General features: G+C 38.0%; 1 protein-coding gene across 4 annotated transcripts in view; it reads right to left on the bottom strand.

Moving 5' to 3' along the window:
• The window catches only part of ppp2r5eb (protein phosphatase 2, regulatory subunit B', epsilon), a 126,962-nt gene extending 99,825 nt beyond the window's left edge, over nucleotides 1-27,137 (bottom strand). The window contains exons 1-2 of one of the 4 annotated variants that reach the window (XM_039742209.1): nucleotides 26,652-27,137; nucleotides 16,889-17,052 (exon numbers count right to left, since the gene is read on the bottom strand). In XM_039742209.1, the coding sequence (XP_039598143.1) occupies nucleotides 16,889-17,045 (157 nt within the window). In that variant the 5' untranslated portion in view covers nucleotides 17,046-17,052; nucleotides 26,652-27,137. The remainder of the gene's footprint in view (nucleotides 1-16,888; nucleotides 17,053-26,651) is intronic. The other 3 variants (XM_039742206.1, XM_039742207.1, XM_039742208.1) reach the window with 3 other exon arrangements.
• Between the last annotated feature and the right edge of the window lie 718 nt (nucleotides 27,138-27,855).

Raw genomic sequence — 27,855 nt, 5'->3', positions numbered from 1 at the left:
CCACCGCAGACAATAAACAAATGCTGCTTAATTAATTTCTTCTATATAATGGATAATTCATTAAAGACTAAAAGATCCGTTTTTGCAAATGATCGTATGTAAAATTAGATAGGCAGGGTATAATAATAAAATAAATAATGGAAAGATTCTGTATAAATTGTTAATCAAAACAGTAGAGATGTTTTTTTTTTTTGTTTTTTTTTTACAGTTGATACTAATCGCCATTTCTGTGTTACAACGAATTAGACAATTCTGATAGACTTTGTTATCCTAGTAAATTTTTTAACACTTTTGTGCAAAGCCGTATGTTTTATATTAAAATAGTATTTCTATAATTAAATTGCAGACTACAAGTGGTACCTGATAATCTGTATGCTTATTGTTCCATAAAAATACTAAAATAAATAACATCTCCATAAAATATGTACTTTAACTAATAAAGCATGTACACAAACTATTATCCTTCATACATATGGCAATAAAGAAAATAAAAGGCATGTCACAATTAAAAGCTATATTCTTAATAAAATGCTCTTAATAGAGAAAAGTTCAACTTAATACATTTACAGGTAAAATGTACAAATTTGGCTTTTAAGCTAACAAGCCTATTGGTTACAGGTTTGAGCAAATTCTTCTCTATCTATTCTTTTTCTAATGAAAAATGTAAGCTGGTGTACTAAACACAAGCTCTCTTACTATTTACTCTTAGACAATTAGTTTAAATGAAAGGACAAAATTTAAAGGTAATAACATGTTAAATGAGCTTTTATTTTATTCCCGACCTCAGACAAGTCTCTCTTCTCTTCCACTCCAAGTACATCTGGACAACAAATATACAGTAGCTGCCGTAAACTCTTTACATAAAGAATGACTCCTAAGATTCCTTTTCTCAGTTCATTACTCCACTTCCGTTAGAGTAATGTATTCTGGTCTTCCTAAAACTTGACCATTTCAAAGAAATTGGTAAAATATTGAAGGTAAATCTCTCCTAACACATTTGAAAAAGTAGACAAACTTTACATTTCCTGCAATATTCTTCTTTGAAAATGCATCTTTTGTTTCATACTGTTACATATAAATGAGAGCCTCTTGGACAATAAATTTTCACTACAAATCCTGAAAATCAAATTATGCTGCAATGATAAAGAACATATCAGTGAAATCTGCTGCTGAATAAGTATTCAACCCCTAAATAGCTTGGAGACTATATGACTGTTAACAATGCAATATGGATAATGAAAACAGGGGTAATCAAGCAATCGATCCTCTAGCTTGTTGAATGGTCTATAAGTGAATATTTAGGCCAGTTCTTAAGAAAATACAACTGAGAAATCAGTACAAGTGGCTTATTTAGTGAAACCTCAAAAAATGACAAAAATGAAGACAAGGGAACTTTCCAATGACTTGAGAACGACCGTGATTAAGAAGTTTAAAGATGGCAGTGGTGCCAAGAAGACTGCCAAGCTCCTTAGCCTCAGTGTGTCCACTGTGAAGGCCATCATAGCAAAGTGGAAGACAACTGGAAGCATAGTGAAACTGGCGTAGGTCAGGTCGCCCTGTTGAAATAACAATGAAAATGTCAAGAAAACTAGTCAGAGTAGTAAGAGCAAATCCTAAGGAAACTCTCAGTGACCTACAAAGCTCAGTACCTGAAGCTGGAGTGGATGTGCACAAGACTACAATATCGAAGGTTTTACACAGAGAGGGGCTGTATAAAAAGAGTTGCCAGAAAAAAGCCACTACTAAAAAAAAAATGTTATCTGAAAGCTCGATTAGAATTTGCTTACAGACATCTTGACAAGAGTCCTACATTCTAGAGTCATATACTTTGGCCTGATGAGACCAAAATTGAACTTTTTAGTCTCAACACAAAAGTGTTTGTCTGGCAGATGGAAAGGACTGCCAATGATCCAGCAAATACCATACCTACCATCAAGCATGGTGGGGGGAGCATCATGCTTTGGGGCTGCTTCTCCAGGGCAGGCACGAAGTCCCTTGTCTGCACTGAAGGAAGAATGGATAGTAAGAAGTATATCCAGATATGGAAGAAAACCTTCAAATGTCAGCCATGAAATTGGGACTCTGTTGACGTTGCCACTTTCAGCAGGACAATGACCCAAAATACTGTGCAAAAGTAACCAAAGCATAGTTTGACAAAAAGATCATCCAGGTTTTGCAATGGCCTAGCCAGAGTTCGGATCTGAATATGACTGAAAATTTGTGGCGTGATCTCAAAATTGCAGTTAACAAACAAAAGCCTTCAAACTTTGCCCAGTTGGAGCAGTTCTGCAAGAAAGAATGGGAAAAATTGCCTCCATCCAGATGTGCTAAGCTTGTAGATGGCTATCCAAAACAATGGCAAGAAGTTATTGCTGCAAAGGGTGCTGCTACAAAGTATTGACTGTGTCATGTGAAGAAGTCAATTACTTTTTCAACAGAATTTTTCACAACATGACTGTCAATTTACATTTGTTTATTTCACCAGGCTCTAAATGTTTCAAAATATGTCCAAAAAGAAATAAAAGTCCACTGTGATACTCTGCATTTGTGATTTTTATAGGTTGTAATGATGTAAGATGGAAATACAGTGGCAGGGTATGGATGATGTCTGAGCAAGATTTATTTTTTATAATGGGTGTTTACCTATTGTGTATGCTATTCTGCACACTTTTTGATTTATTTTCTGTCTTTATAGGTTCTGTGTAAGCCTACATGTTCATTCTGCTTTTCCTTGTGAGAGCTGTGATGCTAACATACAGTGCTGAATTGATCTGGCCACCTATGAGCCTTTTCCACCTCCTTTTGGGAAATTCACAGACACGCCAAGGCCAGTCAAGAGATATACAGTATTCCCTCTAGTGCAGGGGTGTCAAACTCAAATACACAGTGGGCCAAAATAAAAAACTTGAGTCAAAGTCGAGGGCCAACCCTGATATTTATTGAAAAAATGTCTACAATTGAGGAAGGTTTCCTTCTCATCAGATATAACGATGAACCTTTTCATATGGAAACAAACTTAAGTTTTGCTTAAACATCGAATCTGAAACAAGCAAAACTTAATACTATAAACACGTGTGAAATCAAATGTCAAATAAGACACATCTGGGGCATTCATCTATATATATATATATATATCTATATATATCTATATATATCTATATATATATATATATATATATATATATATATATATAAAGGAGAGTTGGGATCGGAGGGACTGTGTTTGTGGAGAGATTGAGAGTTAAGTGGGGTGGGGTAGTCACGTGATCATTTCCCCTCCTATTCACGTCATTTCATTCACTTCATTTCGCTCCGAGCTGAGCTCCGCAGCTGACGCGGTCTTGCCGTTCTTTTCCCTTAGTGTTTAGTCCTTTCTCCTTTACTAATTTACTGTTTAGTACACACGGTACTTACACAGTCACTCATAAAAGGGGAGAAGACTCCGTGCAAGAAATGGGTATTGAATCTACCTTGGAAGACATCCAATCAACGATGCCATTAAACGGATCTCAAGAGAGGTCTTCTAGGTTGGAAAAAAAGCGCTTGGCTGCCAAAACCAGGAGATTAAACAAATCTCAACAAGAAACGACTTCTACGTTAGAAAAAAAATGATTTGCTGCCAAAATCAGGCGGTTAAACAAATATCTAAAGAAGACAGGATTTCTAGATTGGGAAAAGGACGACTGGCTGCCGAAACCAGGCGGTTAAAAGAATCTGAAAAAGACAGGACATCTAGATTGGAAAAACCACGATCCTCTGCCGAAACTAGCCGGTTAAACGTGCAGCGAAGCGCGCCATGTCTGCAAGTTTCTTTAATAAAATTAAAACAAAAAGATCCTATGCCTCTTTCTCTATTTGCCTTCTGAGTTAAATTTCAATGGTAACCTTTTTTCACGGGCTAACAATAATAATAATAATAATAATTTCAATGAAAATTCAACCATTTAAATTCATGCCTTGGAGTAGCAAGGAAAAGTGCATAAAGAATTCATTCATTCGAGCTCAGTTTGCTACACTCTGATCTACTCTGATGCACACTGGTCCAATTCAGATACGAAGATATGTTTTGGGTAAGGCTCTGCGCTGAGGAAATGCTCAGGATTGAGTGAAGGTGTTCATCAGTGAGACAATTCCTGTGTGATGTTTTGTTCATCTTCATCAAGAAGAATAGTTGCTCACACAGATATGTGCTGCCAAACAGAGAGCATATGAGCAGCTTGGTTACGGAGCTGTCAGGGATGTAATGTGGGAACTGTGCAGCGCCAACAACATCATACTTTGACTTCAGCATGTCACTACACTGGAGTTCAATCAGCTCCATTTGGAGGTTAGTTGGTGTACTTTTCACGTCAACTGCAAACTGATTACTAAGCAGTTCAAACTCTGGGCATCATAGTCGGCAAATCACCAGGTAAACTCAGCTCTGAGTAATTCAAGTTTTTCAGCAAACTGTGCACTTGGGAACACGGTGGTAGATCTCAACATTTTTATGGTTTGGCAGCAAGGAAAATGGCCCAGGTTTCCTCGCAGCATCCAAGTCTCCCACAGGCACAATTTTGTTTTAAAAGCCCTCACTGTGATGTACATGTCTGTGATGACACGGCCCCGCCCCTGAAGCTACAGGTTCAGCACATCGAGATGGCTCGTGATGTCACAGAGAAATGCCAGCTCAGACAGAAACTCTTTATCCCGGAGCTCTGCTGTGTCTTTCCCTTTGCTTTCTAGAAACTGACAAATTTCCTCACGCAGCTCGAAACATCTGTTCAGTACTTTTCCTCTGCTTAACCATCTCACCTCTGTGTGATACAGCATGTCTGCGTATTCCAAACAACACTCCGCCAGAAAAGACAAACTGGCAGTGATTCAAACCTTTAGATCTTATAAAGTTAACTACTCGTATTACGGTGCTCATAACATGTTCCATCTTCAGGGCTTGGCCACACAACAATTCCTGATGTATGATGCAGTGATAAACAGTTAGCTCACCTGAACAGTTCCTTCTCCGCATCTTCTCCCGAATCCTGGCCACCAATCCACTCTTTTGATCACACATTGCAGGCGCACCCTCTGTCGTTAGTCCCAGAAGTTTATCCCAAGGTAGCCTCATTTGAGTTACACATTTGGAAATCTCTTCAAAGATTTAATTTTGCTGTGCTTGTGCCATGCATTGTTTTTAATCTCAAAAGTTCCTCTAATGCACAGATTTGAGTCCACTCCACGGATGAAGACTGACAGCTGGACAGTATCTGATATGCTGCTGCTCTCATCCACAGCAAGGTAGAATGCAATGAAATCTTTTCCTTTGTACATCAGTCGTTCATGTAGATTTGTGGCAAGATCACATGTACGATCAGCTACTGTGTTTCTGCCAAGGCTCACATTTAAAAATGCTTGCCTTTTATCTGGGCACACCACGTCACAAACTTTGATCATGCACTTTTTGATAAACTCTCCCTCATTAAAGGGCTGGGCTGATTTTGCAATCTCTGCTGCCACAATAAAACTAGCCTTTACAGCTGCCTCACTTTGTGATTTGGCTTTTGTGAACATAGTCTGTCGTGAAACCAAACTTTTTTTCATCTCCTCTACTTTCTGGCGCTTCTGCGCTATGTCCAGGTCCTTGTACTTGTCCTGGTGTTTCGTTTCATAGTGTCTTATATGTTATACCCTTTGGTTACAGCTATGTTGGCTCCACACACAAGACAAACAGGTCTGTCCTTTACATTTGTGAACAGATATTCTGGTTCCCACTTTTCTAGAAAGCTTTTGTTTTCCATCTTTCGTTTGGCCATTAATGGGAGAGGTGGCCCAATATGACTGGTTGGTAGCATGAGGTCGCTAATGAATGCCAAGAGAGGAGGGGGCACTTGTGGACCCTGATTGATGTGCCAATGCACCAGCAGAGCATTCTGGGATTTGTAGTATTAGCGTTGCATGCGCGGTCTACCTGCGGGCCAGCTCTAGTAGACATTTGGTATTATTTTGCGGACGGGCCCGAGTTTGAAACCTATGCTCTAGCAGGTCACGATTATTGTTCCAGTAGGTTATTTTTGGTACATCACCCTTATGCTGTACTTTGCACAGTTATTGAACCCTATAAATTTGTTGAAGCATTTTTGCTAAACTAGATAAAACTCACCATTACATTAATGGTAGACCCTCTTTGCTAGGAGGACTGTTAGACTCGAATCCCTGCGTGTGCATGAATAGCACAGAGAAAACAATGTCTACAATGGCATCGACACCAAGCAACAGAGAGCAAAGCAAATGAACAAAGCATATTGTTTACTTTTGTGTATTATTGCTGAATCAGAATCTGACTTGCTGAACTCCAATTTTGATGCAAGAAATTTGGAGATCAAAAACAAAATTATTTTGTTTCATCAGCTGATTGGTCAGTGGATGGCCTACGGCAACATTCATCTGAGAGGACTACAGAGACCCTTATCAAACTCCAATTTTGATGCAAATGATCTGGAAATCGAAAATGAAAGACAGGTACCTGCATCAGCTGATCAGTCCCCCTCTGATCATAGTGCTGAACACGCTTGTGTAGCTGATGTGCCTACAGCAACATTCACCCTGGGAGGACTACAAAGACATAGACCTGTAGCAATCTGACAACTGGACTTTAAATAATGACATCATCCTGTGAACACTACGAATTACCAGTCACTTGACTACTTCAAGCTGTTTCCCCTCCCAGAAAGTGCTTTTCAGCTAATGAGTGATGAGACAAACAGGTATGTAATAAGTATTTGAACTTACATACTAAAGGGGTTCATGGAACATAAAACAGAGTGACATTCGTCATAAGTATTTTATGTTGATTTATGTGTGAAACCATTGCTTTGTGTGCTTTTCAGAAAACTGAATTTTTTGGAAAAATATTCAGCCCTGGAAAAAAAGGGGAAATAATAATAATTAGGCCTAAAAGACTGAAAAAATGGCAGAGCAAGGACCCTGAGCCAAGCCTGAATAGTGCACTAGCTCACTTCAAATATACACTCCAGTTCTTATTAAGAATGCATGGAATATTTAAGTTAAGTTAATAGGTAGCTCTATGTTTCTGGGATGGAGCTAAAAAGTTGCCATACCACAAAATCAACAGGTGAGCACTACAGAGACAGTGATGTATCAACAATGAGAATTACAATACCTACAAGCTACAAATGGCCAAGATTAATGAGACGGTATACCTATGTAAAAAGAATTGGCTTAAATAAAGAAAACTACCAACAAAAACATTTTAAATTACAGTATCCTTTAATTATTCAAGATGCTCGGTATTCTAATAATCCTGATACATTTTCCAATGCCTCACAGCACACACCAGTTCCAAAATGACAAACTCCTAAACAGCAACTTCCCAAACAGATCCCAGTTAAACTAATATGGATGAAAAGAAGGAAAACACAGGACATGAACTGCCTGGTCATGTGTATTCATATAAGATACATGAACAGTGTGAGCTAAATCGGACAATTACGATATCAGCCATAAGTGAAGATTCCTCGCGTACATTTCATTCAGTATAAAAACAAGAACATTGAATGATAACAAGACACTAACAGAATATTGCACCGAAGACTATAGAAATACTAGTTCTGAATAGAAAGCACTGAAAAACATGTTTGTTAACCTGGGGTGGGGGTGGGGTTGATAAAAAAAGGAGCAAGTAAAATACTTAAGTAAACTAAGCAAACAAAAGTTGAAAAAACCTGAGGAAAATTAGTATGGTTAATGTCTAGCTTAATTTTGTGAAATACTTATTAACACATCCCACAATAAACAGCTGGTGCAGATGGCAGCTGTAAGAGACGAGAATTACAGTTCCAAAAAATGAATGCAAAGCTCTTCAGGAATTATTGGGCAGAAGAGGACAGGGTAAAAAGAATAAAATAAATAAATATTGAATTCTTTAAATTCTGGAGAGGGTAATCCTATTAGGCAACATTAAGAAACACCTGAAAACAAAGATTGCATCTCTTACCTGGTAAACCTCTTCCAGAAGCTTACATCATTATGTTTTGCACATTCAGCAAAAAGAAACCATATTACACTGTGCTAGAATGAGACTGTATACAGGAACAATCACGCCTATATTTTTCCTTGGCTTTTGATGGCAATGTCTGAGAAAAGAGCAACATTTAATAAAATTATGTAGTGACTGCGTGTGAGTAGTTGCCACACGCTATGGGTTGATGTAGCCAGCTAAGTAGGTGGTCATATTTGGGGAGTAAACCCATACAAATAACGCATAATATTACATACAGTAGACACATATATACAGTATATACACAAACACTATTAGAATTGTGTATATTTCTTCATTTAATGTTAAGAGATACAGTAATTAACTGATGTTTATTAAGCTAGGCTATACTGTACTATATATACACACACCATACGTTACAAGTTTAATAAATTGTAACAAATATGATTACACAAGTGTTATATTTGCTTGAAGAACTGATTTAATCTTATAAAGAATGATTTTCATATCTACACTTTCAAACACACTGGAACAAATACATTTGGTTTTTTAAAGTGTTCCCCTTGGAGTGAAAACCGACACTTTATAAATGCTAAAATGGCCCCTCAAAACCCATTCAAGATCAAACAACAAGTATTTTGTTGAAAAATGCAAAAACTGTTTTTTGTAATAAAACTTGTTGTAGTCTGTATCGGCATACCTATACCTACCTATGCTTAAAACTGTATTTAGTTGCAATTAATAAGATATACAGCATTCCCAGACCCAACTGGCTTCAAACAGAGAGGTTAGGAGCACACACTGATACAGCGCATTGACGCACCCACCACTTGACAAATCAACTCAGGATCCCCAGATTAGGACCCAAGTGCAGCCATGCAATGGGTGACACCTCAGCACCACACTAGTTCAGATGGAATGGAACAGTGTGAGTTTTTTTTTTTTGGTTTTGTTTTTTTATAGTGGCTGGAGTGCCAATTCTGCCACCAACACCCAGGTTTTTCCCTGCAGGCTGGAGGGCCTACATGCAGGTCTGGATGCAGATTAACATCATACCCAGGATGGAGCAATTGCAGATTAAGGGCCTTGCTCAAGGGCCCAACGAAGTACAGTAGAGTCACTTCAGGCGTTTACAGGATTTGAACCGGCAACCTTCCGATTACCAGTGCAGATCCCTACCTCAGAGCCACCACTCCGCCCTCAAACAGCTCTAAATAGCTTAAATCAGTGTTGGAAACAGAATCTTTAAATTAGAGTTTCAGAAAAGAAAATGAATTGAACCAACAACAAGATCCATTCCTCATTATTTTCTACAATTACTATTAAATCACATCAAGTTGTGTGCACAGAAAATGTGTATTTTGTATATTTTCAAGTATCCCATTCACTTAAGGGCTACAGTTTTCACCTTCTTGTTCTAAGTAACTACACAGGAATCATTAGAATGTCATTCACTGAAGGTGAACAATGAGCAAAAAAAATATTAAAATTCAGATACATTACAAACATATTCATAAAGCCAGCATATTTAAGCTACATTTGAATATGTTTAAATATACTGTACATACTCTTACTATTAACATGAGTATTGAAATCTTACTTTGTCTAATTTGACAGTTCTACTTCAGCTTTGTTTGTTATATATGAAAAGTAGAAATTGGAATTCAATATTTAAAATAAATCAGGACACTACTACTTTCATGACACCCCAAATGGAAAACTCTGCTCTAAAAGCATTATTCAGAGTAACAACAAACAGGACAACATTATGCCATGAAAACTATTGTGATATCACTCCAATTCAAATGCTGTTCATTTCATTTGGCATCATTTTGCATACAAAATTGTTATTAATGTGACTTTACTTTTATGTTTTTCTTTAGGGCCATTCTGTCTGAATCGAGGACCCCCAACCAAAATAGCCTGCAAAATAAAACATACTCGATAGGTATATGCTTCATACAGAAATGAAAAAAAAAATCCATTCAAACGAATTTTTAACATAATTAAAAGACAGCAATCTGAAAACTAACATCAGTCTTTTCAAAGCCAAACCACCTCCAGGTGAATGAGGAGGATCCACGTTTTGCAACTAAATTGAACAACCCAGATTACAAGGCTGTTTTATCCCCCGACACTGTTTGCTCACTCATTTTTAGGTTTAACTTGTGGTGCATGCGACATGCACACCTAAGCGCTTACTTTGTGCATGCGCAGTAGTCTATCCTGTTAAGTTAGATGAGACAGTTGTCAGGGATGCCAGGGGCCACTACACGGCCGGGACGCCATGAGGGACCGGATGTGGGTCTGCGCCCACCCTGGATCACGTGGGGGCCGCCTTCCTGGTTGCTTTGGGGGCCATGGGTTGAGAGCATGGAAGCCCCACCCTGTAGGGGCCTGTGGTCACCGCCAGGAGGCGCCCCAATGCCTTGGGGACCTGTTACCTCAGCACTTCCGCCACACCAGGAAGTGCTGGGGGGGAAGAATTAAGAGGACACCCGGGGAGATGCCGGGAGAGCAGCCGACACTTCGGCCACACGTAGGCGTGGCCAACGGGGGTGTGTCGGAAGCACCTGGAGCTCATCCGGGGAGTGTATAAAAGGGGCCGTCTCTCTTCATTCAGGGATAGAGTCGGGTGGAAGAGGACGAGGCAAGAGAGGAGAGTGGAGGCGGCCCGAAGAAAGGCATTTCAGTGGCCAGGACTGAATATTGGGGTTTGTGCACATGGGACTGGGTCTGAGTGACCATTATTTGTAAATATTGGTTGTGTAAATAAACGTGTGGCGGTGACAAATGACAAACATGTCCGCCTGTCTGTGTCCGGGCTGCGTCCACACAGTGAATGCATGGACACTCAAGGCATGTGTTTGATTGTTTTTTTTGCAAAGTGAATGACATACTTGATCATTTCAGCAGGCACAACGATTAAGATATTATCATAGACGATACATATCGTACACTACTAACAGATACACAAAAGCATTAAATCTATACTAATAAAAGGCAAAGCCCTCACTGACTCACTCACTCACTCACTACTAATTCTCCAACTTCCCGTGTAGGTAGAAGGCTGAAATTTGGCAGGCTCATTCCTTACAGCTTACTTACAAAAGTTGGACAGGTTTGATTTCGAAATTCTACGCGTAATGGTCATAACTGGAACCTATTTTTCTCCATATACTGTAATGGACGTTAGCTCGATGGCCTTGGGGGGGCGGAGCTGCGTGTGACATCATCACACCTCCCACGTAATCACGTGAACTGACTGTGACCGCAGTACGTAGAAAAGAAGGAAGAGCTCCCAAAGAGCGCTGAAGAAAAACGCTGAATACTTTATTCGCAAGATACAAGTTTAATGAGAAGACACGAGGTATAAACGAGACTTTGGATCACTTTGTAACAGAGTTAAAATTGCTGTAGCGAGAAACTTTTAAGTGCCGGGTCTTAGCTAACATTAAATAAAGCCGTGGACATCGCGACATCACACAAGAGAGCAGCTTACGTGAACTGACTGAACGCAGTACGAGTGACCACTTCCATGCATCAAACCTGTTCAAAAAAACGCATTACACAATTGACAAGGTAGGAAAAGAATATGCTCCGAGTTGAGCTCCACAGCTAAAGCAGAAGCAACTTCGTCACGCTGCCACCAAATACTCACAGACAAAATCCACAAGTTAATACAAATGCTGTCTCTAGAGTTTCTCCACACTCAATGTATTCCTCGCATCCCCTTTATACCCTCTGATCTCCCATTTCAATTCAGATGCCTCCAATTTCCAGTAAAGCTCTGCTTCGCGATGACAAGTAATAAGTCTCAGGGACAGACCCTACAAAATGATGCCATTGATTTCAGGCAAGATTGCTTTTCTCCTGGACAACTATACATTGCAATCTCAAGAGTGAGCTCGCGCAGCTTCGTCATATTACAACCAGAGTGCAGCCAGAAACTTTTAAGTGCCGGGTCTTAGCTAACATTAAATTAAGCCGTGGACATCGCAACATCACACAAGAGAGCAGCTCACGTGAACTGACTGAACGCAGTACGAGTGATCACTTCCATGCATCAAACCTGTTCAAAAAATGCATTACACAATTGACGATGTGATGGCTTTATATGTTGTTCGTTTATAAAACAGCGGAGAAGCTGTGTAAAGGCTGTTTCACAAAAAACCAGCAGAGCATCTTATATGAGCAGGCAGTCAGCTAAAGAAGTGAATCAATAAATATCTATAATCGTAATAAATGAACAAAAAATAAAGTACAAGCCGCGGATTAAATAAAGGAAATGGGTACCTGAACAGTAAAGTAAGTCTCGAATAGCTACACAATAACTATAAGAATCGTAATAAACTAACAATAAAACAGTACAGAACTGTGAAGCAAGGAGAAACGATGGCCTTATATGGCGCTTGTTTATAAAGCAACGGAGAAACTGTGTGAAGGCAGCTACACAAAAAAACAGCAGAGCGCCACACTCTGAATGTATTCCTGGCATCACCGTTATACCCTCTGATCTCCCATTTCAACTGAAATGCCTAAAATTTCCAGTAAGGCTCTGCTTCACGATGACAATAAGTCTCAGGGACACATCCTACAAAAGGTTGCCATTGATTTGAGGCAACATTGCTTTCCTCCTGGACAAAACTATACGTTGCATTCTCAAAAGTAATCTCAGTGCACAGCTTGGTCATATTACAACCGGACTGCTGAACTGACAACGTGGTATACAAAGAGATCCTTAACAGATAGTTATTGGTATATTTTCCCTCAGTTTAAAAAGGGTTTTTTTTTTCTTCTTAATAAAAATATAAAAGCAGTTCTTCGTCGCTGAGAAGCGCGGGGACTTTGCTATATACAGTATATATATATATATATATATATATATTATATAGATAGATATGTATATATATGTGTATAGATATATAGATATATATAGATATATATATAGATATATATAGATATATATATATGTGTGTATATATATGTATATTTATATATATATATATATATATATATATATATATATATATATATATATGACAACACTCATAACAGAGACAAAACAATTACATTGACAATCATGTTACGCCATTTTAAAATGTTTCCTTTTCTTTTTCATAACTTCTTCAACAGACTACTTCTCCTCTGCGAAGCGCGGGTATTTTGCTAGTCTATACTAATAAAAGGCAAAGCCCTCACTGACTGACTCACTCACCACTCACTCAGCACTAATTCTCCAACTTCCCGTGTAGGTAGAAGGCTGAAATTTGCCAGGCTCATTCCTTACAGCTTACTTACAAAAGTTAAGCAGGTTTCATTTCGAAATTCTACATGTAACGGTCATAACGGTCGACAACATCCGCCATGTTGAACTTTCTTACTTATGGCCCCATCTTCATGAAATTTGGTAGGCGGCTTCCCTGCGCTAACCGAAATCGATGTACATACTTATTTCAGTGGTATGACGCCACTGTCTGCCGCCATATTGAACTTTCCAACGTCACTAATTCTCCAACTTCCCGTGTAGGTAGAGGGCTGACCCCATCTTCACGAAATTTGGTAGGCGGCTTCACAGCGCTAACCGAAACCAATGTACATACTTATTTCGGTGGTATGATGCCACTGTCGGCCGCCACATTGAACTTTCCAACGGCATTTGTTACTTATGGGACCATCTTCAAGAAATTTGGTCCGCGGGTTCCCAACACTAACTGAATCCTACTTACGTACATATATATGTCTATAGCCTGCAGCTCGGTCACTATGCAAGGCGGCGTTGGGTCCCCCATCTCAACACCTCCCACGTTGTTGACTGCCTGACTATATAAGGCTGACCGTCGCTCCGGTCTCTACATTCCCTTCCTTGCTTCGCCACGGGATTCACGTCTCCCTGCTGATAACTACAGCCTTTTTATTTAATCCACGGCTTCTCCGCTGTTTTATTGTTCGTTTATTACGATTCTAGTTATTGTGTAGGTATTTTAGACTTACTTTACATTGTTCAGGTACCCATTTCCTTTGTCGTTCCAACCGTACCCCCATTAACATGTCTATCGAGGTGATCACCATCGATCAAAGAACTGTCACTTACCGAGTGGTTTCCATGCTCGGAGATGGCACCTGCCTTTTCCATTCTCTGTGTTACATATTGCACGGCCATATCAGGCTCACACTTGATATCTGGAGGAACATTGGGTCTTATGTATTGAATGACTGGGACAGGTTCAAGGTGTGGACTGATGACGGTACAGGAGATAATTATACTACACAGTAGTACTATAAGAGAGAAATGCTTAAGCCCTTCACCTATGGTTCTGCATGCGAGTTGATGGCTGCCGCTGATTTGTTCGGTTGTCACTTTCAAGTGTACCGAAATGGCCAAATATTTTACACCTTTTGACAACCGCCAATGCCTCTTAAACATCTTAGATTCACAGAAACTCTGAAAAGCTGGATGTGAAGTTATCGATGAAACCGGTTGTATGCTTACAACGCTCGACAGATGCAGAATGTCACTTCAACACAAGTCCTGCAAATACGGTCGTAATTGAAACAAACCATGAAACTCAAACTGATTATGACAGCGGCAATCCAAGCTGTGAGATTTGAGACAAGATTACTTTTCACATGGCCAACGGTACGTTGCATGCTCAAGAGTAAGCTCAGCGCACAGTTTGGTCATATTACAACCGGAGGGCTGAACTCAAAATGTGGTATACAAAGAGATCTTTAACAAATAATTATTGGTATATTTTCCCTCAGTTAGGTTTAATTTTCTTCTTAATAAAAATTTTAAGGCAGTACTTCGCCGCTGCGAAGCGCGGGTATTTTGCTAGTATAACAATAAACAGCAAGATCAAGCAGTATTTAGATGGTGATTCATCATATACCACTGCCCTTGTGTCATTCATATAATGTGCTAGAATTCAAATGCAGCACCATAAAAATCAAAAAAGAACATCACTGTCCAAATCATTTTCAAGTTCATCTTGTGCTTACACAGTATTTGTAAATTACCTGCTACCGATATAAGACACAGTCATAGTGCAATAGCATCACTGAAAGCAAAGGTGTTCCTATGTTCGCCTGTTACCTATAATCATGCAAACTTGATGCCCCTCCTGCAAGATCCTAGCAGCCAGTGGAACAGCTACTAAACTTAACCCTCTACTTCATATTATGGAGTACAATTAAATATTCAAAAAAGCTTGAGTATTTAACACAACTATTTAAAACTGCATCTTTGAAAAACAGTTAATTTTTGTAAAGGGCACATTTAAATCATATTAGGGAACCATGATATGATTGAGGTTTTTGCTGACTCCCCATGTATTCATATGGGTTTTCTCGTTCATGTTGAAAACATGATATTAATCAAAGATGCTAAATTGATTTGGCTAATGTGAGGGTAGGTGTTTGTACACAACTGTTCTCTTGCAATGGCCCGGCAGATCACCCAGATCCTGCCTAGTATCCCTGTTTTGGGGGTCTATATAAAAGCATTCCAGAACAAAAATGCAGATGGGCATTTTGCAAAAAAGCGAGACTTCAAAATATTTGAATTCTGATGAAGGCAAGCATTGAATATGCAAAAAAAAAAAAAAAAATTATAGTGAAAATTAAATTTAAATAAAAACAAACATAATGAACTGCTCATTAAAAACAACAGACATTCATTATTTGAGACAGGCCATTAGGATAATGCAGATCAAAGAACAAATTGTTTTTTGTCACAGAATGAATTTTTTATGTCATTTTTTCTGATCTTGGCCATTCTTCTAAAACAATAGCTTTGACTTGGTCTACTGTACTATCCAGTATTTTAAAACTTCTTAAAAGACTTGCAGATTATACGAAAATAACATCACAGACACTGAGAAAAACATTCATTGATCATGCTTTTAGATTTCTATCATCTTGTTCTTTTTAGATCTGTTAATGCTCATATTGGGAGCAAATTGAAAATAAAAACAAATCCACTAGCAGAGCTAGTAACCAAAACTGCAATTCTGCCAATCTCAATACCAAAATAAAATCAAGCAAGGCAAATAATACTTGAAGTACAAAGGTACACACGGAGACATTTAAAAACCAATGCAGCTTCAGCATGGCTTATTTTGAGAACAGAGAAAGACTTGGACAGAAGATATTAACAGCAAATGAAGAACCATGCACAAACTGATTAAGACTTTTAACACCTCTAAATTCACTTAGGGAAGTGTTAAGACTTTTTTTCCCCCAATAAGTTACACTCAATTGTTCAAACATACAGACAAAAACATGTAGAAGTTAAATTCCAGTGTACAAAACTAAATACAGTACACAATAAAACACTAATTTAAGCTTCCACTAAACATTTTAACTAAATCAAAATTCTCCTTTATTTAAAAATAAATAAATAACAAACAGTGTGGTGCTGATGGAATACAGAGAAGCAACAGGATAGCCGATTTGCTCGTGGTCACACAGAGTCAGCGATCAACTATCACAACACCATAAGGAAAAACAAACGACACATCCAAACATAAAAAAACAGTATGTCCATTTCCTCTTGAGCTTGACCACCTCAGCCTTTTTCAGATATTCCATTCCATCTTCTAACAAGTCACTTTTACAGCTGAAAGTTTCCTTTACATTGTTTAGAACTAGGGTCAACTCATATATTATTTGTCCAACTTAAAGAACTGAACAGCAATTTATATCTTGTGGGAAAAAAAAGCATTCATTAGTATGAAGAGCTACATATGTAGCAACAGGCAAAATTATGCTAAATGATGGATCATTTAGGAATTACAATTCTAGACTTTGTTAAATTTGAATATCTGTAACTTGACTCATTTGACTCATGATTTACAAAAGATGCACTGCTGCTAAGAGTAGGAAAGGTACCTTTCAGAAGAGGCAGAGGGGTTAACTCTATTGGTTTTCCCTGAGATCGGAATTGAGAGGAACTCTGTGACCTCTTCTGCTTCGCCTTTCTGACGGACTTCCGGGAAAATCCGTCCACTTTGTCAACTGATGGCGGAGAGGTGGCTGCTGAGGACATATCCCTACTGGAATGGAAGAAAAATAAGTAAATACAAAAAATAAAAATCTGCAAATATTACATAACACAAAATAAGTAAACAGAAATGAACATGGTAGCAATTTGATAAAAAGCTGCAACAATAAATGTCATTAAGAGTTAGTTACTTATTACAAGTTTAACCAGTTATTGTGATATGCACTATAACAAAGCTAAAGAAATACGAAAAGCATCTGGCCATTAACAAAGACAAAAAAAAACAAAATGCATTATAGTGACCTTGTTAACTACTTGTAAAATGTCTCTCCAGTGTCTGTGAGTAAACGTAATACTTTGGCAACTGTTACATCATTTTATTTAAGTATTTTTATAAGCAGAGCCCATCACCCGACACAAGTATGTAGGAATATCTAACTAACTACTGTGAATGAATATTAATTGATTTAATTATTTTTTAAATGCAACTCTCCTTGCACGTTCATCCATTTGTTTTCTTGTCCTAATTCAAGGTTACAAAGTGTCAGAGACCATCCCTGGCACTCCAAAAGCAAAACAGGAACCAAACCAGAATGGACAACGTTTGGCACAATCATGCATGCACGCAAATCATGCCAAATTAGAAGCAACAATTAACCACATCTCTCTGGAATGCAGATGAAAATAAATTTCCTGGGTGGAGTTTGCAGATCTGGATTTTCAATGCCAGATTGATTTTCTGTTTCTTTTACAGTCAACCAACAGGTTTACCAAAATCAGGGTATTCCACCACTGAAAGTGTCACATAGACTTGTTATTAAACAAGAATATAAAATTGAATATTTGAAGCAATGATCAAAACAGACATCAAAAGCTTTCAGCGCTCCTTCATTAATAATTCAACTGCAAACGGTGCATGCTATACTTTGCAAAACACTAATATCATGTTGCTGTTGGCTACATTGTTGCCTTGAAAGTCACCCAGCGTCCTTGTACCTTTCGTGAATTAAAAGAGTGTGCCTTCACCCCATTCAAATTTACGTTAAATACGAACAGGGAAGCTTACTTCTTTTCCTTTATTCAGTTAGGTCATATAGTTTGTATTTGTATGGTTCATTAATAATTTTGTATGCATTTGCAGAAATACACCAGCCTGTAAAATAACAGAAATCATCTATCAACCTAGGAAAAAAATCTAAGATCTTTCAAGAAGCCCCAAAAGCAAATGAAACTTGACTAAGGCTCCACCACCACCAGACAAAGTCCAGTCAGTCACCACCACACAGTTCCACTTACATTTCCCCTATCTAGAAAATAAATGGCAGCCTCGACAAATGTAGCATCCTGCATGCTTCATTTCATAAATGATTACAGCATGCCATCTTGTTTTGCAAACTTTTCTGTGTTAAGATACAAGAGCAGTATTTTGGCCTCTCAATAACTGTCCATTGCACTCACTCTCCTGTGTTACAAAATGCATGCCTCTTCAAAAACCCAGCACTATGTGCACTACATGAACATCCCTGAAAGCTGATTCCATTTTTAATATTAACAGCATTGGTGAAGTGGACAGCTGATGGAATATGGTTTAAAGATAAACTAAACTGTTCAGGTGACTGGGAAATTTATAATAATACAGCAGAATGTTAAGCATTAAAACAAAATTCATCTTTTCATAAAACCAGTAATAGCCAACAATTTGTAGGAGATCAACAAACCCCATATTAAAAGTGAGCTATCCAGCTTTGGCAAGATTTTATATTCTTAATTAATTGCAGTATTTAAGGCCTAAATTAGGTTGACATTAAATAATTTTACTGTGAATTTTCAGACAGTCAGAATGTGAAAACGTATTTTAAAATCGAAAAATTTGTTATAGTCAACAGATTGAGAAACAGATGCCCTACTAAAACAAGGGTCTGATAGAGGGCATAGCAAATGTGTAACTATGAATGGGACTCTGGGTCTAAAAAGCTGAAGCTGCAATTTTTAACTACCACCTTCTTGCCCGATATTTGCAGTTCCACAGTATAATTTCTATTACAATACTGCCTATTACATCTTGTTACCATGGGATCAAAATGAGAATCTTGTAGCTTCTCTATTTTATTCATAACACAGAATAAAAGTGACATGAAAACACACTACTTCTACTTGATTACAAAAGAAAAACAGTTTCTATACTACTGTATCTACCACAAACTACCAAAAGTAAAATAGGAGGACTCAACAGCCACACTACCTTCCTTTCCCCGTCCCCCCAGTAATCTAAGGCTCAAGGATACAATATATTTTTAGGAATATTTAAGGTTTTATTGAAAAGCAGTGGCACTACACATTAAGCTTACATATCTTCAAATTATTAATTTATATGAGAGATGAAACAAAACCAGCTGATAATTCAGGGTTAAAAAGAGAAATCCATGGATGATAAAAATGTACATTCAAAACATTACTGATAGTCGCCTGCTTCTCTTACACAAATATTCAGGGAAACTCCTACATAGTTTAGTTGGATTTTCTGTTCATATATATTAGGGTGACCTGGAATTTTTATTGCGTTGCCACTGTCCTAAAATGACAATCCAGGCTGGGTGGATTGGGTAATTAGACATTTTGTACATGTCCAATGTCACAGTTAATTTTGTCTACAAGAAAAAGCTGGTCATTAGCAATGGTTAAGGGCTTCATTTCATTGACAAATAATATATTTCAAAGAAATACTTTGCACAACATATTCAAATCTTAAAGATGCACAATGCATAAACTATATTTTGAACAATAAAATGAAAAAAAGTAGAGGTAGGATACAAATTATCAATATGCCCACATCTTTAGTGGGTTAAGTTTTTATTTCCATCACACAGCAGACCTTCCATTTCACTAGGGCCTTAGTGCTCACCCGAGTGCCCTTCTCTCTTTCCCACTGCTAAATGTTTCTGCTGTTTCTAAGATGAAAATGGTCATGACAAGAATGATGCACAGGTGTTCTGAATGTAAAAAAGGCTAGCAGGTTTTTTTTTTTTTTTTCCCCGGACTTTTCATATGGAACATGGCATCTTTATTTGAAATTCAGTACAATTATTCATCATTTTCCAAAAAATGAATTTCATAAAACAAAATGTCCACGCTTCATTGTGAACATCAAAGTTATTCATGGTCTCAGAAATGTCATCATATTATGATTGGTTCACTTACTGTGACATTTTGCTTACTTTACCAGACAACCTGATGGCTTTTATCAAAAAAAGAAGAGGCAGTAAATTCCCAGCAAACATGCCAGGTCTTGACCTAGGAAACTGCCAGCTCTGGTTTCCCAGAGAATCATGCCTGGCTTTGTCCAAACATTCCCTTAGCCAGATAATTTACTGGTAAAAATGTCTGTATTAAAACATATTTGAGAAAAGGTCTCAAAATATAAGCTATTTTTTAATTTGTGAATTCCCTCTCCCCCAGTTTTCATTACAGGATGCAAGGACAAAACACCTCCATTATAGAAAGTCTGTTATCCTAAGTTTAGACTATTGCAGGAATGCCCAAATTTGACTGGCAAAATAAAAACCATGTTGCTATAGCCAGTACCCATAAAGAAAGAAAGAAAGAAAGAAAATCCAGCAATGATAAAGAGGGCCACCTGATACACAAAAAAAACCTCAGCAGGTTTTCTAGTAAAAGGCATCTTACATTTTTTGCCAATGAATACTGACATTGACAGAGTGGTTTGGGAAATATTTAATACCAGTTCACATTTTCAGGTTTAAACAAGAAAGACAAAATTATTATATGGCAATGAACGTCATACTATTTTTTTTCCAAACAATCTGTTTCTCAGTGTTTTCTTGGATACTTCAGTTTCATTCATGGCAAAATTGGAATACTTTGCAGACAATGTTCCTGACGCCCTGTGTAAACAGAATGTCATGAGGAATTACTTGAAATTAGGCTGTAAATTTTAATTTATAAGGCCTTGCCTCACAAGAGTTACAATAAAAGGTGTGCACTTGTTGGCTTCATCACTTTATAATCAATCATAGGTGCCATGAAATGTCCTCTTGCTGCAATTTGCCAGTCCTGAAGTCTGTACACACTGAATGGCAGACAAGGAGGCGAGGCAAGGCGAGGCCATGCATTCCTGCTTCGAGACAAGCGTCTCAAATTCCAAAGGTGTGAAATAAGATGGCTGAATGACAATCCACCTGGAATGTACTATTTTCTTTTGGCTGCTTTATCTGATGATAAACAGAATACAGAAGTGTAGCGTCTGCAACACACCCATTTTGGCTGATGCTCTCCAATAATAACTCAAAAATACCAGCGTAAGTTTATCACATTTCCAATGAATAATTTAAAATCCTTCACTCTTAACGTTGGTCATTTAATCTAGAGGTTACTTTAACTTCAACATGCATTAGTTTCTTATAGAAAGTATTACTTCTAACACAATGAAGCATCAAAATTGGTACATACTTATGAGTGTATATATGAGAAGAAAAATTAAACAGTTGCATTTTCATTCATATTTTTGACCTTTGCTACTATACTATTTTAAAAGCATTTTAGGTCAGAAAAAGTGAATTCATCCCAATTCAATAAGCACTCAGATCTATATGTGGTTTGCATAAGGATTACTGTTGAAAAATATTTTTCTTATAGATAGATAGATAGATAGATACTTTATTAATCCCAAGGGGTCATTTACATAACATTTAACATATATTTTTGCTTAGTTATCTGCAATGCAACCTTCCTTTTTTCCAGCAATCAAAGTTTCAATGGTACAATATACTATTTTTAAGATTTTATTTAAACACTGGTAAATCTCTGTTGGTTTACATGTCTTCCAATAATTAAAATCACATGTGAGCTGGGGAAAAAGGCAGTTGACAATTCAGAATTAAAAAAAGACAAACTCATGGATGATAAAAATGTACATTCAGAATATTACCAGTAATCCAACACTTCTCTCATTCCCACATCCAAAACCCAGTCGTCAAAAAAAAGGAATAAATATAATACAGCAATAATAATGTAATTTAAACTGATGTAAGCAAGTCAAATTTATAATACTACCAAACTACAGAAAACAAGACCAGTCACTTTAACAGATTACACATGGTCTGGGCCACACTGAGCGGAGTGCAACCTTGGATCAAGAAGATCTCAATCCAGCAGTCTTTAATAAAATCAATAAAATTCACTGCTATTGCAGTTGCTTCCACAAATGTTAATTCTCTATTTCTCCATGACTTGGCAAAAAACAAATGACACTTCACTGACAAGACCCTTAAGCAAATCAGCAAATGTTCCACCACTGAAACATGCATACATAACAATCCCAAATCCACTTAATTCAACTCGGTGGTGGCATGTGGAGGGCAGAACTTAAGCCAACAACATCAGGCAAAAAATAAAAAAAAAAGCTTCCAAGTAGTTGTAAGTTCTCATGTAGCCTGGGAGAGCATGAAAATAAATACAACACACAATATTTGACATAGAAAATATGTAACAGCAACATTCACAAAACTGTTACAACAAATTCAGAATTGCAAACCAAGCATTGGGTTTTATCACCATACATGTGGCAATTAATTTAGACACAAAATTTTAGAATGTGGGTAGAAAACCCACACAGACATGGCGGAAAACATACCCCGACCATGAGGACAGTAACAGACCACCGATTCCATGATGCAACAGCATACATGTTTTTAAAACTGCTTACTACCTCACTAGGTCCTCACAAAATTAAGATTGTGGCCTTGATTCTGACACAAGCATAGCAAAAGGGGACACCGTGCAATGCACTTTTCTTCACATGTTAAGCTCATAACAGCTCAACAGAAGCAAGTTATGTATCATTGCACAATGACCATATGTTGACCACCCATCATTCAACCATTTTCAGAAACTGTAAACTTGGTCTCAGCTTCATAGGGATGTAGGGCCTATCCTAAAACCGTCAGGCACAACTCTAGAGCCATCTTGATTGAGCACATGCTCTACCAGGTCAATGCAGAGGTGCCATAATCAAACATATATGGAGAAAACCAAACTACACAGAGAAAAATCCATGCAGACACAAGGAAAACACTGAAACCAAGAATCCCAGAGATAGGAAGTTGAAAGTAGCAAAGAAAAATGTTGTACTACCATACCATTCTTTTGTCACAACTACCAAAAAAACAGTTTCACACTGTCTCAAGTTGGGAGACATAGCCCTGTTTCAACTTCCAAAATTTGTTACCAATTACTTAAGAGACCAAAAGCAAACTGACAGTATTCCAAGGTTCCTGACCAGGTTACACATCTCATTAATGACAGGTCTATTAACTTAAGAGTTTGTCAAATGGAAAGCAACTTCAGAAAAAAAGAAACTGTTTTCATATTTTATTTGAATGTAGTCAGTTTCAATCTGAAAGTAAATTAAACAGTAGCCTCTACTCTATTCAGTGTGATTAATAACACACACAGTTAATCAACAGCATAAGTTTTAAGACGAACACTATAGCATCAGAAAACAGGCACAGAAAACACTATTTTAATTAAGATTTTTGTTTAAAATGTATATGTTTCTATCTAAGAAAGAAAATTAAATGAAAGCGACTCCAAATGCGTGACATGGTGCCTAACATCTCATGTGCGACACACTGGATACAGTCATTATATAGTGAAAACGTGAGCCTTGATAAATATTTAATTGCATATTTTTTATCATCATTAATAATACATTGAACTCCACATACTGTATGTAAACATGTTACACTGCTTTTTAAATTGAACATTAGTTTGGAGAAAGAGTAAAGAAAAAAGATCACTCACTAATAAATTATACAAAAAAACTAAGGTTTAAACACTTTTAATATTAGCTTTGTGCCTTGTAATACTATTGGCTTGAAACCAAAGATGGGGCAGCAAAGGAACCAAATTTGGAAAGGATTCCTTTCCTTTGAAGGACACACCCAGTTGCACCAGCTGAATTTGATGCCCCCAATCAATCCAAGAGCATGCTTTTGAACTTTTAAAGGAAACAACAAAATCCGCACTGAAGGAAGCCCAGGCAGAAACTGAACAGAAGTTCAAATGCCATTAGAAGCCCAGCCTGATGCAGCCTCTTGTAAAGAATGCACTACAATAAATCCTCTAACCAAAGCCAAGTAATGCCTTTCCACTCTTCAGTGTGTTTTTTTTCAACTGCTTATATTTCTACAGCTGTAGAGTGGATTGTGTTTCTATTATATAGCGCTCCGACCCCATTTGTGATGGTGCTTGATATCCCCAAGTTTGATTAGGTTTCCTCCACTAAACAAAATGCTGTCAGGTCAACTAAGTTTTGATGAGAATTCTTGCGTGTTCTGCAATTGTTCGGTTTCCGTGCACATCGGGTTCCAGGGATGTGGCTTTCAGCAACCTAGAAACAGATTTACTAGTCATAAAAACAGAGACAGGGATGGTTACTTAAATGCTCCCTCCATTTTCTAACTCGCTTCCAGCTCAGGATTACAGGAAGCCAGTGCCTATTCTGGTAGCACTGAGCACAAAATATTAAGTTTGTAGCAACATTACTGAAATGCATTTTGACATGACTGTACATTTTAAAAGTCTCTCCTCTCCATAGCAATACAACAACACAACAAATACCCAGGAACAATTAGTGATAATAGACTAACCTTTGATCTTAACACAGAACAAATCTTTAAGGAACAAAAACTGATATCTTTCAATGGAAAATCAATTGTTTTAAACTACAACATCAAGTCACTTTTTTTTTATATAAATCTTTTATCAACTCTATTATTGCATCCACTTTATTACATTGTGTTGGAAACCTTTCTGTTTAAGAGCAAAGTGTCTAAACAACACTGTCAAAATAAGTAGTAAAATTATTGGTTTGCAGCATTCCTCATTGCACGGTATCACAAAGTTAGAAAAACAGCCAACACAATTCTGTTACAGTAACCTTCCTCTGTTTCCAAAGTTTCATTTGTTACCTTTGGATTGTAGATTTAGGCTGCCAAAGAACAAGAGCGCACAATTTTAAAAACTCTAATCCCAGGAGCTATAAGCATTTTCAATTCCAGTAGATGTAGGTATCCTGCTGAATTCTGAATTATCGTGAACTATCAGAGTTCAATATTCTTATTTGTTGAAGTCTTACTGGTGTGTGTACAGACCACAACAATGGTTGGATTATGCTGTCTCTTGGCTTACTTCTTGAATCTGTTACAATGTTCTATTATTATTATTAACATTACTTATTATTTGACAGGTGGCATTATCTGGGGTGACATACCATTTGAGAGACAAAATTGTTTGATTTTTTTCCTTTTTCTCCCAACTGGTGAAGACAAAGTGATTTGTTCATAGTCACTCAGTGTCAGCAGTGAGATCTAAACCCTCAACCTCAGTGTATGCAGTCCAAATCCTTAACCACTATTCCACACTCTTTTTTTAGTAGTTCTGCTATTGTAAACTAATTTCCCTCTGGAAAAAAAAAAATCTGCCTACCTAATAAACAAAACTTCAGCACCTTCCCCATGCTCAAAGCGCCCTAGCATTTACAGGATATCTGAAAATATTCATTTCTGCATCAAAGAAAATATCTTCTAAAAATTGGATAAAGCACATAAATTACTCTAAGTAATTAAAGGTTTCTACTGTGCCTTAAGATAGATAGGCTTTAACTACTAAAGTGGGTTACTCGTTAACCTCTCCATTAGTTAGCAATTTTACGGGTAATAAAGTAATGGGATTTTATTCTGCTGATCCTTTCAAATATTTGATTACGCCCATGAGCTGAATTTTATTAAAATTACTATAAAGCTCAAGCCTTCTTAAAAAATCAAAATATACAACCTTACACTGCAACTTCACATTTACAGTATTCGGCTGATTTTAAAATTCAAAGTATCTTTCTGCTTTCTAACACACAGCTTCATGTCTAGAATTGTAATGCTGTAGTGTAACATGTCACAGACATGGCCGATTTATTTGTGCAGGCTTCTTAACACCCAATATTTATAAAGTTCTAGTGCCAACTCTATTGCAGTCGTGGAGTTTCTGATCCCGGCAATGTTGCAAAGAGTTGGGTATCAAACGCTGATCCAGCGTCTCCCGTATACACACACGCCTCTGCCACCCTCTCCGTGTTACTTCGCGAGAGAAGGACAAGACTGAACCAAGGGTATCTCTGCGGCTATCGGCGTTAGTCTCAACCGGGGGTCGGGAGGACTAGCATTTTCGAATCATCCGTCTGAGGCCTGGACAGTGGAGAAGCAGTAAGACTCATCAGCCAAATACCCCCAACAGGAGAAGCCACATTAGCCTGTCCGAGGCCCCAGGCTGCGGAATAGTGCAACGGTGTGCAGCCTACTCGCTTGTACGGGGCCGAGGAATAAACCACTAGTTGGACTTTCTCGTGCACAGGAGAAGCAAACCCACGGCTGACTAAAGAAGCAAAAACTAGTCCGATGCCATAGTTAGCAGCAGCCCGATCGCCACCCCGCGGCCGTGGAGAACAGAAACCCGCGCGATAGCCTGAGGCTGGGGCAGCGGAAGAGACGCCAGCCCGAGACCGAGTACAAGGCCGTCTAAATGAGCTTCGTGCAGTGCTAAGGCCGACGTTAATGAAACGCGCCGGACTTTTTTTTTTACCTTGATCCTCTTCTTTGGAGAAGCAGAGATGGTGGATCGCGCTCCCCGGCAAGTACTATGGTGAGGGCTAGCTGCTTTTTTGTCGCTGTGTGTAAATCCTTTAAGTTTGTAAGACGCTCCCCAAAGCCGGCAGCAGCAAAGACTTGTTAAATGAAAATTTAAAAAAAATAAAATAAAATAATAAAAAATAAAAAAACGCTGGTCTTTTTCAAATAGCCAAACCCAGCAGCACCCCCTTTCTCTGTCTCTTTTACCTTCTAACGAAATAATCCTCTGAGTCCCATTAAAAACCAAAAGAAATATATTCCAAATGTTTCACATTCCCTGCATTGATAATGTGAGCAGCTCCTCGTGGTTATTTTGTGGTGGTTTTTCGTTAGTCTTGTTGGTTTTTGGGGGTGTAATTTCCCTTCAACCCTATTGTCAATATTACTGGGCTGAGTCCATAGCACACATAACACACGCGCAGCCTAAGTGGCTCCGAGGGTCGCACCGCCCTTGTACGGTGCTATTGGCTAGTTTGAAGGTATAACGACCTTCCATTGGTGAAATTCGCCTGTCTATCATATCATTTAAGGGCGGAGGAACTCTTTGCAACTGGGCTAGAGACGCTCTTGCCGTGATGGATAAGTAAGTTGCGTTGAATCGCAAGGGACGGGATTGGATAGTAGACTAAGGTGGAAAATTACCCGTATGGAATGAGGCTAAACCGGCTCTTCTCACCAACTTGCGCAGGGACTCGTAATTCGCCCCGCCCAAAACCGACCCAACCCAGTCAAACCTGAGCCACTATATAAGAGTTCATCCGCCCAGCAGGACGCTGACGTGACGGCTGGGTGACGTTCTGGTTTAATAGTGAACATTTAAAACGCTGATTCGATGAAGTGTGTTGGACGGATTGCAGTTTTTTTGGAATAATTGTTTGTATTTTTTCGATGTTTTTTCAGATGAAAAACCCGTAAGTAACGTAACGATCTATGCTGTGCGAATATGGAGAGCTAAATAGAGGCACTACCCATAATATTATCCTTGTTTAGTTATTTATTCAGCCAATGGAGTTTCCAATACAGGATATTAAGTGCATACATACAATAAAAGGAGCATAAAAATATATAATATATAAAGTTTAACTTATTGTGTGTCATTTGCAGAAATTTTCTGGTGATTCTGCACTTATGTGGTGTATTAATAAAGGAGATGAGAC

The sequence above is a fragment of the Polypterus senegalus genome, chromosome 18, assembly GCF_016835505.1.
Source record: "Polypterus senegalus isolate Bchr_013 chromosome 18, ASM1683550v1, whole genome shotgun sequence".
NCBI classification, from domain to species: Eukaryota; Metazoa; Chordata; class Cladistia; order Polypteriformes; family Polypteridae; genus Polypterus; species Polypterus senegalus.
This window is presented reverse-complemented; position numbering and strand designations above follow the sequence as displayed.